The sequence below is a fragment of the Heterodontus francisci genome, chromosome 2, assembly GCF_036365525.1.
Source record: "Heterodontus francisci isolate sHetFra1 chromosome 2, sHetFra1.hap1, whole genome shotgun sequence".
Taxonomy (NCBI): Eukaryota; Metazoa; Chordata; class Chondrichthyes; order Heterodontiformes; family Heterodontidae; genus Heterodontus; species Heterodontus francisci.
Window position 1 is genome coordinate 134,541,577 of NC_090372.1, and position 14,567 is coordinate 134,556,143.

The 14,567-nt window shown below is 42.4% G+C and overlaps 1 protein-coding gene and 1 long non-coding RNA gene across 6 annotated transcripts in view; one reads left to right on the forward strand and one right to left on the reverse strand.

Annotated features, from left to right (window-relative positions):
- LOC137347116 (tensin-3-like) overlaps positions 1–14,567 on the forward strand; it is a 547,175-nt gene that overhangs the window by 233,342 nt on the left and 299,266 nt on the right. For all 5 annotated transcript variants that reach the window (XM_068011228.1, XM_068011236.1, XM_068011247.1 and 2 more), the window contains one exon: positions 3,312–3,349. In XM_068011228.1, coding sequence (XP_067867329.1) covers positions 3,312–3,349 — 38 coding nt within the window. The remainder of the gene's footprint in view (positions 1–3,311; positions 3,350–14,567) is intronic.
- Positions 1–14,567, reverse strand: part of LOC137347146 (uncharacterized) — a 102,588-nt gene that overhangs the window by 54,213 nt on the left and 33,808 nt on the right. The window lies entirely within an intron of this gene.

A 14,567-nucleotide genomic window follows, 5' to 3' on the forward strand; every position in this document is an offset into this window, starting at 1 on the left:
TAGCAATCCAGCTCTAGATGCAGACAATGCTGAAATATGAAGAGATGCAACTAAGTACTCAAGAGTAGTCCAGGGTTGTAGACTCTGATGAATACTTTACTGTTTACAAGATAATTACATTTGGCCCACACTTACACAAATCTGTAACTTGCATATCTATTTGTAAATAGAAATGCTCCATTTGACAGTGGACTATCGATCTTGCGCATCATCAAAAAGCATCTGTAGCTACCAAGCACATTCCTTAATAGCAGTCCTAAATTTACCTATTGCTAATTTCAACCTGTACCTCCTTGTCCTACAGGTTGAAATTAGCAATAGGTAAATCTAGGACTGCTATTAAGGAATGTGCTTGGTAGCTACAGATGCTTTTTGATGCGCAATATCGATAGTCTACTCAAATGGAGCATTTCTATTTACAAATAGATATGCAAGTGACAGATTTGTGTAACTGTGGGCCAAATGTAATTATCTTGTAAACAGTAAAGTATTCATCATAGTCTACAACCCTGGACTACTCTTGAGTACTTAGTTGCATCTCTTCATATTTCAGCATTGTCTGCAGCTGGAGCTGGATTACTAACTCACAATTTAATTTAGTTTCCCAGATTTATCTTTCCATTCGTTAACTATTATCTACTCTGTATTTCTAAGATCACTTTCAGAGGCCTCCTTTTAAGGCTGAAAAGTATTAAGTTTTTCCTAGCCTTTCTCATAATTCAGGCGAGTAACAGGAAGGGTCGGTCTTGTGGCACTTCTTTGCACTGCCTCTAAAACTTGAATGGCTTCCTTATGTCACAGTGATTGGAACTGAATGCAGCATTGAAGGTGTTGCCTAACTAGTACATTATTCAACTTGATTATGACTTGTTTTTCACTGTTTTAGCTATATAATACATATTGCTATTGACTTTGTTGATTGCTGTTCTGCATTGATTAGAAATGTGCATCAGGTCTACTGTGCCTCCTAAGTATTTTAGAATTTCATTCTGAGCTATATATCCTTCCCATTTTCCTTCCAGTTTATATTATGTTTCTAACTGTAAGTCATTAATGAAAATTAAAAACAGTAGTTGTCCCAACATTGAACTCCTTTAATTTCTCCTCAAGTTCTCCTTGCTGCCCAACTTAGGAGTTGCTTTCAAACCTTAAGCTAATTTAATATCAGTACCTAAAATTGACCCTGAATTTGAGTTTGACTAATAACCATTCATGGGGAATTTTATCAGATGCCTTTTGGATGTCTAGGCCTTTATTGGAGGGGATTGGAGTACAGGAATAAAGAAGTCTTGCTAAAATTATGCAGGGCTTTGGTGAGACCGCACCAGGAATACCATGTGCAGTTTTGGTCTCCACATTTAAGAAAGGATATACTTGCACTGGAGGTGGTACAGCGAAGGTTTACTGAATTGGTCACTGAGATGAGGGGGTTGTCCTATGATGAGAGGCTGAGTAAATTGGGCCAATATTCTTTTCAGAATAGTTTAGAAGAATGAGAGGCGATCTAATTGAGACATTCAAGATTCTGAAAAGGCGTGATAAGTCAGAAGCTAAGAGATTGTTGCCATTGGTCAGGGAATCTAGAACATGGGACACAGTCTCAGGATAAGGGGCCAATCATTCAGGACTGAGATGAGGAGAAGTTACTACACTCAAAGGGTTGTGAATTTTTTGGAATTCTCTACCCCAGAGAGTTGTGGATGCTCCATTATTGAATACGTTTAGGGCTGAGATAGATTTTTGGTGTCTCAGGGAATTGAGTGATATGAGGAGCGGGCAGGAAAGTGGAATTGAAGCCCAGGATCAGCCATGATCGTGTTGAATGGTGGAGCAGGCTCAATGGGCCATATGGTGTACTTCTGCTCCTATTCTTTGTGATCTTGTGAGGTCCAGTTGGAATGTCACTTCTTCCAAGAAGTCAAGGAGGTTCGTCAGACAGAATCTTCCCCCTCTGAATCTATGTTGATGGCTGTTTGCTAAATTATTACTGTACACATAATCTTCCAGTTTGCATCTGATAATTGATTTCATTACTTTATACAGAATTGTAGTTGCTCAGTGTGGACTCCTTCACTACTGTAGGGATCTGCATCACTTGCTGTCCTGGAACAGCTGCAAGACTAATGCTCCATTTAGAATTATTAACAGCGTTGCAGAAGTTGCTCAATTACATGTCAAGTCAATAACTTGACGACAGCTTAACAGCCCACTGTCAGACACAAAATGTTCAGTCACCATTGGGGGAGAAAAGTGAATTTCAAGCAAGTTCACCTACAAACATGGAAACCCCATGTTTCATCGCTTTTTATGCTGTTAGCCTGACCTCATCTAAGTGGCTGTTCAGGCTTTGCTGTCATTTTCTCCTATGAGTAGGCAGACTATTAACTCTTATAACATACCATGAGTTGCAACTTTCAGATGAGCAGGTGTAAGAGCAGAAAATCATGAATAATCAAATCAAATTAACTCATGATTGCCAGGCAGTAATTTGTTGGGCTGTTCAAAATTTACTTCTTTGTGTTCTTTTTAGTTATGTTCTGTGGCACTAGTGAATGACAGTTTTATTAACATTTCTGATCTGAGTTAATTTAAGTTAGTGGCAGATGTCATGGTAGGTATCTTACGCTCCATGTAATAACGCAGAGGGCATCCTTACTGAAGGATTAACAATTGTGCAATGATTATTTTACATTTAGTTGATTCATATATATTTTATTATAAACTATATAGCCGTCACTAACGAGCAAGACTTGCTTAGTGCTACCGTTTTGGAAACATCTCTGCCATTCACTGTGTAACTAATAAAATGTTTATTTCAATGGCTGAAATTATAAAACTGGCAAAAACGTGACCTAGAAAAACACTGACTCTGACTTTACAATTGTGTCCTACACAAACCTGACATAATGACATTGCAGTGCTGAATTAGCAGCTAGTTTTGCAGACTATTAAATATACTTTAAAATTTCAAAGCACAATGGATTTTAATTGTCACTGTTTACATGCCTCTACTCCCACCTGCCTCCATTATATTGGGTTGAAGCTAGTTATATGAAGGTGTCTTGACGGATTGATGCATGGAATGTACACAAGAAATGCATTGTATGTAACATGACATCCGTCACCAACTCAAAAAAAAAGGTGGCCGGGGAGGGGGGTGGGGGGTGGGTGGTGGGTGGTGGTGTGTGGTTGAAAGGCCCAGAAGCAGCCACAACAACCTTTTTAGAATTGAATCTGGGAATGAAGTTTATTTTTAAAAAACAGCTTTTACTATCAGCAATTCTAATTTATTTTATTTAATTTTTTTCCAGTTTGCAAATATGCATGTCACAAGAAATGTGAGTCAAAGGTAAGTAAGAACATAAGATTATTTCATTTGTAATTCTTGGCCGAGCAAATAGTTAATCTGTGGGAAATTTGACACTTGTCAGTTTCTTTCACTGTTATGCAGGTCGAAAGGAAAGAATTTGGTTTTATATGGTGCCTCGTGACCTCGGGATTTCCCAAAGCACTTCACCACCAATAAAGTACTTTTAAAGTGTATTTACTATTGCAGGAAACATGTCAGCTAATTTGTACACTACAAAGTCTCACAAATAGCAATGAGATACAGTACCAGATAATTTGTTTTAGTGATGATTGAGGGATATATATTGGCAGGACACCAGGGAGAACTACTTCAACATATGTCTTGGGATCATTTACGTCCATCTGAGAGGCCAGACGGTTTAACGTCGCATCCAAAATTCAGCACCTCTGACAATGCTCCACTCCCTCAGTGCTGCAATAATGTGGCAGTCTGGAATGCATGTTCAGATCTCTGGAGTGAAAGTTGAACCCACAAGCTTCTAACTGAGGTGAGAATGTAGCTACTGAGCCATGGCTGACAGTGCTGACATGCAGTAAAACAACTTGAGTGAGATAAATACAAGAACTCGAGACTAGCTAGTGTGGTGGAATAGTATTTCTCACAGTAAGCAATTTCTTGCCCAAGAAGTGGATTAAGTGAAATATGTCTGTTTGTTTGACTGAGAATCTGAGCATTTGGGCATGAAAAAGTGAATTGTACAATGTGTTAACTACCAATTTACTGCACCTTGCAGAAATTTGCTAACTTGCCCTGGCAAGCTGTTGCTCTTAGCTGATTTTCTGTGGGAAGGTACAGGGTGGAGTGGACAAATGCCTGACCACAGAATAAAATTGAGGGAAGAGTCGTTCCTATGTTCCTAACGTGTGCTCCCTAGCAACTGGCTAAGAGCAGCACTGGTGAAAACCTTGGAGCAGGCCATAGGGCTACATACACATTTACAGCCAGTAATGTTTGGGCTAAAGTGTGGCGAGTCGAAGAAACTTAGTAGTTGGCAGGAAAAAAGACAGAGGCGCAAGGGGAGAGCCAACTGTGTAACAGCCCCGACAAACAAATTTCTCTGCAGCACCTGTGGAAGAGTCTGTCACCCTAGAATTGGCCTTTATAGCCACTCCAGGCGCTGCTTCACAAACCACTGACCACCTCCAGGCGCTTATCCATTGTCTCTCAAGATAAGGAGGCCAAGGAAGTAAATGTTTGGGATGACATGGAATGGGGAGTAAATGATGGATGCAGTGTTTTTTAAAAAAATATATATATATTTTGTACTTGAGTGCAAGCACAACCTTCAGAGGTTAAAACCAATGCTGCCAATTTCGCAGTTTACATATAAAAATTAATGTTTGACCTTAAAAATGCTTTGCATTGTTGAAATACATGTGGAATTTTCTAATACATTAATGACCTTTCTTTAAAAAAAATCTGCCTGGGGTGCTTTTGATGGAATGAATATTATGTGAACTCCACTGTGACCATGTTCAATAAATTTCAACATTATGGACAGAGAATTGTTTATAATGTACTCCATTGCCACATTAACCAGTGATTTGTTTTGTATATTAAAAAAAAGTCTGATCTGCATAACAATTGAATGAAGAGAGGTTGGCATTATGTACAGTAAATTTAAATCAATGCAAGTTAAAACCAAATGAAATAAAATCTACAGGCATGAACCGTATGGATAATTGCTTTAAAGGCGGCACAGTGGTTAGCACCGCAGCCTCACAACTCCAGCGACCCGGGTTCAATTCTGGGTACTGCCTGTGTGGAGTTTGCAAGTTCTCCCTGTGTCTGCGTGGGTTTCCTCCGGGTGCTCCGGTTTCCTCCCACATGCCAAAGACTTGCAGGTTGATAGGTAAATTGGCCATTATAAATTGCCCCTAGTATAGGTAGGTGGTAGGAAATATAGGGACAGGTGGGGATGTGGTAAGAAAATGGAATTAGTGTAGGGTTAGTATAAATGGGTGGTTGATGGTCGGCACAGACTTGGTGGGCCGAAGGGCCTGTTTCAGTGCTGTATCTCTAATAAAAAAAAAAGCCTTTGTCTGCTCAATTCCACAAATCTGTCCCCCGTGGCCATCTGTTTCTCCACTGTGGAGCCCAAAGCCTGTGTTGTGGCTGTCTGAACTTCCACCAAATCTGCAAAGCCTGTGAACATTGGCACCTATTGTACCATTTCTGCAGATGACCACATCTCTCCAGGATAGACCATAGTGTGCTGATGCTAAGCACGACAACACAGAGGCAGGATGTAGACCTGTTCTCATCTTCTGCCTAGCGATGAAATCCCACAGCAGGCCTTCCAATACATCACACAGCTGCATATTTGAGGCCAGTAATTTCCTTTTTTTGTCAGTGGGCCTATAAAATCCTCATCTGTCTTTCTCCACAGAGCTGGGAGAGGACCTTGGCCTCTTACAAGCTCTCTCCTGGGTTATTCCTTCCACCAGCAGCTCCTGATTCTCTCTGGAGCTGGGTATTTCACCATGTGCAGATCACTTGAGTTCATTATCTGAACCACATGGAGTGCCAGTGTCTGACCTGGTGCCTGGGAGGGGTGGAGCATGTGCCATTGCATCCTCAGGAGAATTGTCCTGGTCCAAGGTGTTTTCCACAGTAACCTCTTGATGACAAGAAGGACTCAGAAGAAAGAGAAAAAGGGACAAGAGTTAGTATGGGAGGTAGAAGCTGGACATTTACAGGTGACAATCTTGAGAAAGTAGCTTGAAGTTGTGACAGTTGCCGATTATTTGCTAAGGTGTATAATGGGATATCGGTAATAAGTAAGCATCTTGCTGAGGTAAGCCACCAGCCTGTCCTTCCCTGACACTCATGGCTCTGAGTATGAACCATATGCACTCATCTTGGGCTTCTTGCTCTGTCTGAGTGAGGGTGATTATGCCAGGTACTCCTTTCCTGGTCCTGGTCCTCTCCCTAACATAATGCACCATCTTGTCTTGCTGAAAGAGAGAGTGAAAATTAGAGTGCATTAAAGTTAAGTGGTGATGTGTGGGACTTGTGCATTTTTTGGGCAGTGGGGAAAAAATCTAATAGAGTGAGGATGAGAAAGTGATGAATGGAAAAGCAGTGTGAAGTGGAGGAGTGCTGGGAGGAATTGGTGACTGTGCAAGTTGTAGGATGTGATGTGAGAATGGGGTTTGTTGTGCAGTATGAAGAGAGGAAGGCAAGTTTGGAATGAGAGAGAGAATGTTGCTGTTTTGAATTTGTATTGAAGGATATTTTGGGGGATGGAGCTAAAAGGAGTGTTGTGTGGTGAAGAACTGTATCCATCCTTGCTGCTCATGAGGACTGGAAACCTGTCGCTGCGTTGAAGACTTGTCCTGGGGGTGATGTTACTGGCACTGATCCTCTCAGCCAAGCCTGCTTGACGGTGGCCTTGCAGTGATTATGTAGCTGCTGGATGACACTACCTCCCTCCTTGCCCTGACTTCATAGAAAGGTTATAGCACAGAAGGTGGCCATTCAGCCCATTGTGTCCTTGCCGGCTCACCTAGTCCTGCTCCTCTGCCTTTTCCCCATAGCCCTGCAATTGTTTTTACTTAATTCCTTTGAGTCATTATGGATGATCAGAAAAGCAGGTTATAAACTTTCTATTGATTAGGTAACCAGAATACCATCCAGTGTTGTTCAATTAAAAATCCAAGCAGAGAATGCAACCTTACTTTAAAGCAGCAAGGCACTTCTTAAATTGGTCCAGAATTTGTGTGTTGCAGGTGTGGGCTGCCTCCCCATTTTCTTATGTGATCAGGAGGACTGCTCCTCAGTCAAATGGTAATGAGATTTGGGAGCTAAAATTCCCCAGGCCTCCTGCCAATGACTTCATGGGGATTTCCCGGAGTTAAAATTAGGGCTTTAAAAAAAAAACACTGTTCAAGTAGAATACAAGAGGTAAAAGAGAAGCACAGCAAACAGAGTAGAAATCAAGTTTTATGTTCACAAACCAATGGATAGCAAATTGATCAGGAAAAAGAAGAGAGTCAGGAAGAGGTAGAAGCATGGTGAAGAAGAAGGGTCAAGGAAACTTTGGAAGATGAGGGAGGGGGTGAAAAGAGGGAAGGGAGTCTAACGTTAAATCTGCTCTTTCCGCGGATGCTGCCTGACCTGCTGAGTACTTCCAGGACTTTCTGTTTTTATTTCAGATTTCCAGCATCTGCAGTATTTTGCTTTTATTTTATTGATCCTTCTGGTACCTGACTAGTCACAGCCTGCCAATCCGAAAATGACCCATTTATTCCTACTCTCTGTTTTCTGTCTGTTAACCAGTTCTCAATCCAAGCCAGAATATTCCCCCCCCCCCAATCCCAGGTGCTCTAATTTTGTTTACTAACCTCTTGTGTGGAATCTTATCAAAAGCTTTCTGAAAATCTAAATATACCACATCCATTGGTTCCCCCTTATCTATTCTGCTAGTTACATCCTCAAAAAAACTACAACAGGTTTGTTAAACATGATTTCCCTTTCATAGATCCATGTTGACTCTGCCCAATCCTGCCATTATTTTCTAAGTGTCCTGTTATCACATCCTTTCTTATAGATTCTAGCATTTTCCCTATGACTGATGTTAGACTAACAGGTCTGTAGTTTCCTGTTTTCTCTCTCCCTCCTTTCTTAAATAGTGGGGTTACATTTGCCACCTTCCAATCTGCAGGAACCATTCCAGAGTCTAGAATTTTGAAAGATAACCACCAATGCATCCACTATCTCTACAGCCACCTCTTTCAACACTCTGGGATGTAGATCATCAGGCCCAGGGGATTTATTAACTTTCAGTCCCATTAATTTTGTTAGTGCTTTTTTTTTACTAATATTAATATCTTGCAGTTCCTCGTGTACACTAGTCCCTTGATTCTCTATTATTTCTGGGAGCTTTTTAGTATTTTCCTCCATAAAGACAGACATGTTTAGTTTCTCGACTATTTCCCTATTCCCCACTATAAATTATCTTGACTCCACTTGTAACAAATTCAGTTTGAGGGAGAGAAGAGTGGGTCCAAGACTAGTATTTTAAACTTAAATAAGGGCAATTATGAGGGCATGAAAGCAGAGCTAGCTAAAGTGAACTGGCAAATCGGGTTAAGGGATAGGTCAACAGAGATGCAGTGGCAGACATTTAGGGAGATATTTCAGAATACACAGAATAGATACATTTCAACAAGAAATAAAAATTCCAAGGGTAGGACCTGCCACCTGTGGTTAACTCAAACAGTTAAAGCTAAATTTAAAGGAAAAGCCTATAATTGCGCAAAGATGGGAGGCAGGTCAGAAGATTGGACAGAATATAAAAAACAGCAAATTATGACTAAAAGAATGATAAGGAAGGTAAAATTATAGTATGAGAGAAAGCTAGCTAGAAATGTAAAGACAGATTAAAAAAGAAAAGAGTTAACAAAGCTAATTTGAGGGTACAGCCAGGAAAAAAAAATGGAATCACAGTTAGAAATACATAAGTATTTGCGGAAGCAATTGAAGGAAATTGTGGCTCAGGCAAGTCTTAATTACACACAAGGGGTTTTGGGGACTGGCAACAACAATGGTGTTGAGGGAGGAGGTGGAGCAATGCTGCTGTAGGGTCAAGAGGAGGTGGAGTGACGTGGCTGTGAGGTCGAGGGAGGAGGTGGAGTGGTGTAGCTGTGGAGTTGAGGGAGGAGAGTGAGTGACACAGCTGTGGGGTTGAGGGTGGAGGTGGGGTGACATGGCTGTGGGGTTCAGGGAGGGGTTGGGGCGATGTTGCTGTAGGGTCAAGGGAAGAGGTGGAGTGATGTGGCTGTAGGGTCAGGGGAAGAGGTGGAGTGACGTGGCTGTAGGGTCGAGGGAAGAGGTGGAGTGACGTGGCTGTAGGGTCAAGGGAAGAGGTGGAGCGACGTGGCTGCAGGATCGAGGGAAGGGGTGGAGTGACGTGGCTGTAGGGTCGAGGGAGGAGGTGGAGCGACACAGCTGTGGGGTTGAGGGAGGAAGTGGAGCGACACAACCGAGTGCTACCGGCACATCTGTGAAAGGATGATGTCACTGAGGGGTTGCAGGTAAAGGATGGAAAAGAGGCAACTGAGAATGGAACCCTGAAGTTTATCAGAGGATGACTTTACAGGCACAGCCATTGGAAGTGATGTAAGGTGTATTTTTTACAAGTGGAATTGGATCTTGGAGAGAGCAGTACTGGATTGTGGAGAAGAATATTCAAGACAGATGGAGACATTGACAATGGTGAAGACAGCAGAGAGAATGAGGAAGATAAATAAGCACAGGGTGCTGTGGTTCCAATAACACAGGATGTCAATATCTTTGACCAGTATGATGTTTGCTGTGGGTGTAGCAAAAGCTGAATTGTTGGCGCGACATTCATCTAGGCAAGTGGAAGGTATTCCATCACCCTCTTGACTTGTGCTTTGAAGATGATGGTCGGCTTTGTTGAATCAGGAAATAAGTTACTTGTCACAGAATACTCCGTTTCTGGCCTGCTCTTGTGATCACGGTATGTATGTGGCTGGTCCAGTTAAGTTTCTGGTTCCTGGTGATCTACAGCATGTTGATGTTGGGGGAATTCAACATCAAGGGGAGATGGTTAGACACTCTCTTGTTGGAGATGATCATGACCTGGCACTTGTTGGCATGAATGTTACTTGACACGTACTGGCGCAAGCTTGAATGTTGTCCAGGTTTTATATCATGGAACCAACCAGGGATACAGCTATTTTAGATCTTGTGTAATGAGATAGGATTAATTAGTAGTCTCACAGTAAAGAATCCTATGGAGCAATGTGAGCATAATATGATAAAATTTCACTAAGTTTTAGACTGACATAATTAAGTCTTCAACAAGAGTCGTAAGAGTTGGCTAAAGTTGATTTGGAAAGTAGATTAAAAGATATGGAGGTAGCTAAGCAATGGAAAACATTTAAAGAAATAATGCAACATTCTCCATGAAAGTACATTCCACAAGAAACAAAAAGTCAAATTCCACGAGAAAAAAGGTAAGGATAGTATTAGTTATAATGTTGCGAAGAATAGTAGTAAGCATGAGGATTGGGAGAGGTTTAGAAAGCAACAAAGGTCGACCAAAATTGATGAGGGAAAAGATAGAATGAGAGTAAACTAGCCAGGAATATTAAAAAAAACTATTGTAAGAGCTTCTACAATTATGTAAAAAGGCAGAGAGTGACGAAATCAAACTTTGGTCCCTTAGAGGCTGAGACAGGAGAAATTATACTGAGGTATATGGAAATGGCCACAGCGTTAAATGCATATCTTGTATCTGTCTTCACAGTAGAAGACAGAAAAAGTATACCGAAAATGGAAGGGAACCAAGGGGCTAATGAGACTGAGGAACTTAAAGTAATTCATATCAGTAGGGGTAAAAGTACTAGAGAAATTAACTGAAAGCCGACAATCCCCTGAATCTGATGGCCTACGTCCTAGGATTCTAAAAGAAGTGGCTGCAGAGATAGTGGAGGCACTGGTTATGATTTTCCAAAATTCCCTAGATTCTAGAATGCTCCCAGCATATTGGAAGGCAGCAAATGTAACACCGCTATTCAAGAAATAAGGGAGAGAAAACAGGGAATGACAGGTTGGTTAGCCTGACATCAGTGGTTGGGAAAATGCTGGCATTTGCTGTTCAGCAAGTTTTATCAATGCACTTAGAAAATCACAGTATGTTCAGACAAAGTCAACATGATTTTACGATAGGGAAATTGTAATTGACAAATTTATTTGAGTTTTTTGAGGATGCAACTAGCAGATAAAGGGGAACCAATGGATGTAGTATTGGCTTTTCAAAAGGCATTTGTCAAGGTGATATATTATCTTGGTTAGTGGACAGAAAGCAGAGAGTAGGGATAAATGGAACATTTTCAAGTTGGCAGGCGATAACCAGTGGGGTGTTGCAAGGATCAGCGCTCGAGCCTCAGCCATTTACAATGTATGTTCATAACTTAGATGAAGGCACCAAGAGTAATGTATCTGAGTTTGCTGACAGTACAAAGCTAGGGCAGTAAGCTGAGGAGGACACAAAGAGGCTACAAAAGGATGGGTAATAAGGTGGCAGATGGAGTATAATGTGAAATGTGAGGTTATTCATTTTGGTAGAATAGAAAATTAGACTTTTTTAAATAGTGAGGAACTAATAAATGTTGGTGTTTATAGACATTTGGGTGTCCTCATACAGGAAACACAGGATTAGTATGCAAATATAACAAGCAGTTAGGAAGGCAAATGCAGGTTGGCCTTTACGCTTGTACTCAACCCCCTTGCAATAAAGGAAGTCTTGTTACAGTTGTATATTGCTTTGGTGAGACCACACCCAGAGTACTGTGTGCAATTTTGGTTTCCTTATCTAAGGAAAGGTATACCTGCCTTGCAGGACATGCAGCAAAGGTTTACTATATTGATTCCTAGGTTGAGAGAGTTGATCTATGATGAGAGGTTGAGTAGAGTAGGCCTATACACTCTGGAATTTAGAAGACAGGTGACCTCATTGGACCATATAAAATTCTGACGGGGGATTGACAGAATAGATGCTGAGAGCCTGATTCCCCTGGCTGGGGAATCTAGAACAAGGGTGCATAGTCTCAGGTTAAGGGGTTGATCATTTAAGACCGAGACGAGGAAGGATCTCTTCACTCATAGGGTTGTGAATCTTTGGAATTCTCTGCCCCAGAGGGCTGTGGATCCTCAGTCGTTGAAGAGATTCAAAGCTGAGATAGATTTTTGGACTCTAGGGGAATTAAGGGATACGGGGATCAGGCAGGAAACTGGAATTGAGGTCCAAGATCAGCTATGATCTTATTGAATGGCAGTGCAGGCTCAAGGGTCCACGTGGCCTACTCCTCCTATTTCTAATGTTCTTATGCTGCGTATGGGCATGGACTGCTTCATTATGTGAGAAGCTGAGCATGGAACTGAACACTGTAATTATCAGTGAACGTATGATGAAGGGAAGGTCATTGATGAAGCATTTGAAGATGGTTAGGCCTAGCACACTACCCTGAGGAACTCTTGCACAATGTCCTGAGGCTGAGATGATTGGCCTATGACAACCACAACCATCTTTGTGCGAGGTAGGAGTCCAGCGAGTGGAGAGTATTTCCCCTATTCCCATTGACTTCAAATTTACTAGGGCTTCTCGAAGCCACACCCGGTCAAATGCTGTCTTGCTGTCAAGGGCAATCACTGTCACTTCTAGAATTCAGCTCTTTAGTCTATGTTTGAACCAAGGCTGCAATGAGATCTGCAGCCGAGTGGTCCTGGCAGAACCCAAACTGAGCATCAGTGTGCAGGTTATTGGTGAGTAAGTGCCACTTGACACCTTCCATCACTTGGCTGATGATTGAGAGTCGACTCATGGTATGGTTATTGACCAGATTGGGTTTGTTCAGTTTTTTGTGTGCAGGACTTGGACAATTTTCCACTTTGTTGGGTAGATGCCAGTGTTGTAGCTGTACTGGAACAGCTTGGCTCAAGGTGCATCGAGTTCTGGAGCATTAATTTTGAGCACTGCAGGCAGGATGTTGTCAGGGCCCTTAGCCTTTGCTTTATCTAGTGTGCTGAGCCGTTTCTTGATATCACATGGAATCAATCTAAATGGCTGAAGTCTGGCATCTGTGATGGTGGGAACTTCAGAAGGAAGCCAAGATGGATCATCCAATCGTAGAGTCATAGAATGGTTACAGCACAGAAGGAGGCCATTTGGCACTTCTGGCTGAAGATGATTGCAAATGCTTCAGCCTTGTCTTTTGCACTGATGTGCTGGGCTCACTCATCATTGAGAATGGGAATATTTATGGAGCCTCTTCCTCCAGTTAGTTGTTTCATTGTCCACCACCATTCACGACTGGATGTGGTAGGACTTCAGTGCTTTGATCTGATCTGTTGGTTGTGGGATTGCTTAGCTTTGTCTATTTCATGCTGCTTCCACTGTTTAGCATGTTTGTAGTCCTGTATTGTAGCTTCACCAGGTTGGCACCTCATTTATAGGTATGCCTGGTGCTGCTCCTGACATGTCCTCCTGCAGTCTTCATTGAACCAAGTGTTGGTCCCCCGGCTTGAAGGTAATGGTGAGTGCGGGATACGCTTTGCCATGAGGTTACAGATTGTGGTGGAATCCAATTCTGCTGCTCTGATGGCCTGCAGCACCTCATGGATATCCAGTTCTGAGCTGCTAGATCTGTGCTTAATCTATCCCGTTTAGTACGGTGGTCGTGCCACAGAACGCAATGGAGGGTATCCTCGGGGTGAAGACAGGACTTCATCTCTAAAAGGACACAGGTTGTCATTCCTAACAATACTGTCATTGATAGATGCATCCATGACAGGAGAATTGGTAAGCATCAGTTCAAGTAGATGTTTCCCTTGTGTTGGTTCTCTCACCACCTGCCGCAGGCCCATTCTGCCAGATATGTCCTTCAGGACTTGGTTGGCCCAGTCAGTAGTGGTGCTCCTGAGCCACCTTTGATGATGGACATTGAAGTCCCCCACCCAGAGTACATTCTGTGATTTTGCTACCCTCAGTGGTGTTCAACATGGAGGAGCACTGATTCATCTGCTGAGGGAGGGCAGCAGGTCGTAATGAGGAGCTTTCTTAGCCCATGTTTGGCCTGATGCCATGAGACTTCATGCAATCCGTAGCCAATGTTGAGGACTCTCAGGGCCACTCCCTCCTGACTGCATACCATTGTGCCATCACCTCTGGTGGGTCTGTCCTGATGGTGGGACCGGACATAGTTAAGAATAGTGATGGAGGAGTCTGGGGCCTTGGTTGAAAGCTATAATTTGGTGATTCTGTGTCAGGCTGCAGCTTGACTAGTCTGTGGGACAGCTCTCCCAATTTTGGCGCAAGTCCTCTGATGATAGCGAGAAGGACTTTGCAGGGTCGACTGGGCTAGTTGTGCCTTTGTCATGTCCGATTTCTGGGTCGATGCTGGGTGGTCTGTCTGGTTTTAGTCTTTGTGGACTTTTTTGGAGTGGTTTGATGCAACTGAGTGCTTGCTAAACCATTTCAGAGGGCATTTAAGAGTCACCCAAATCACTGTGGGTCTGGAGTCACATATAAGCAGACTGGGTAAGGACAGCAGATTTCCTTCCCTAAAGGACATGAGTGAACCTGGTGCGTTTTTACGACAATCCTGTTGTTTTAATGGTCACCAGAGCTGATACTTTTTATTCCACATCTATTTAATTAACCGAA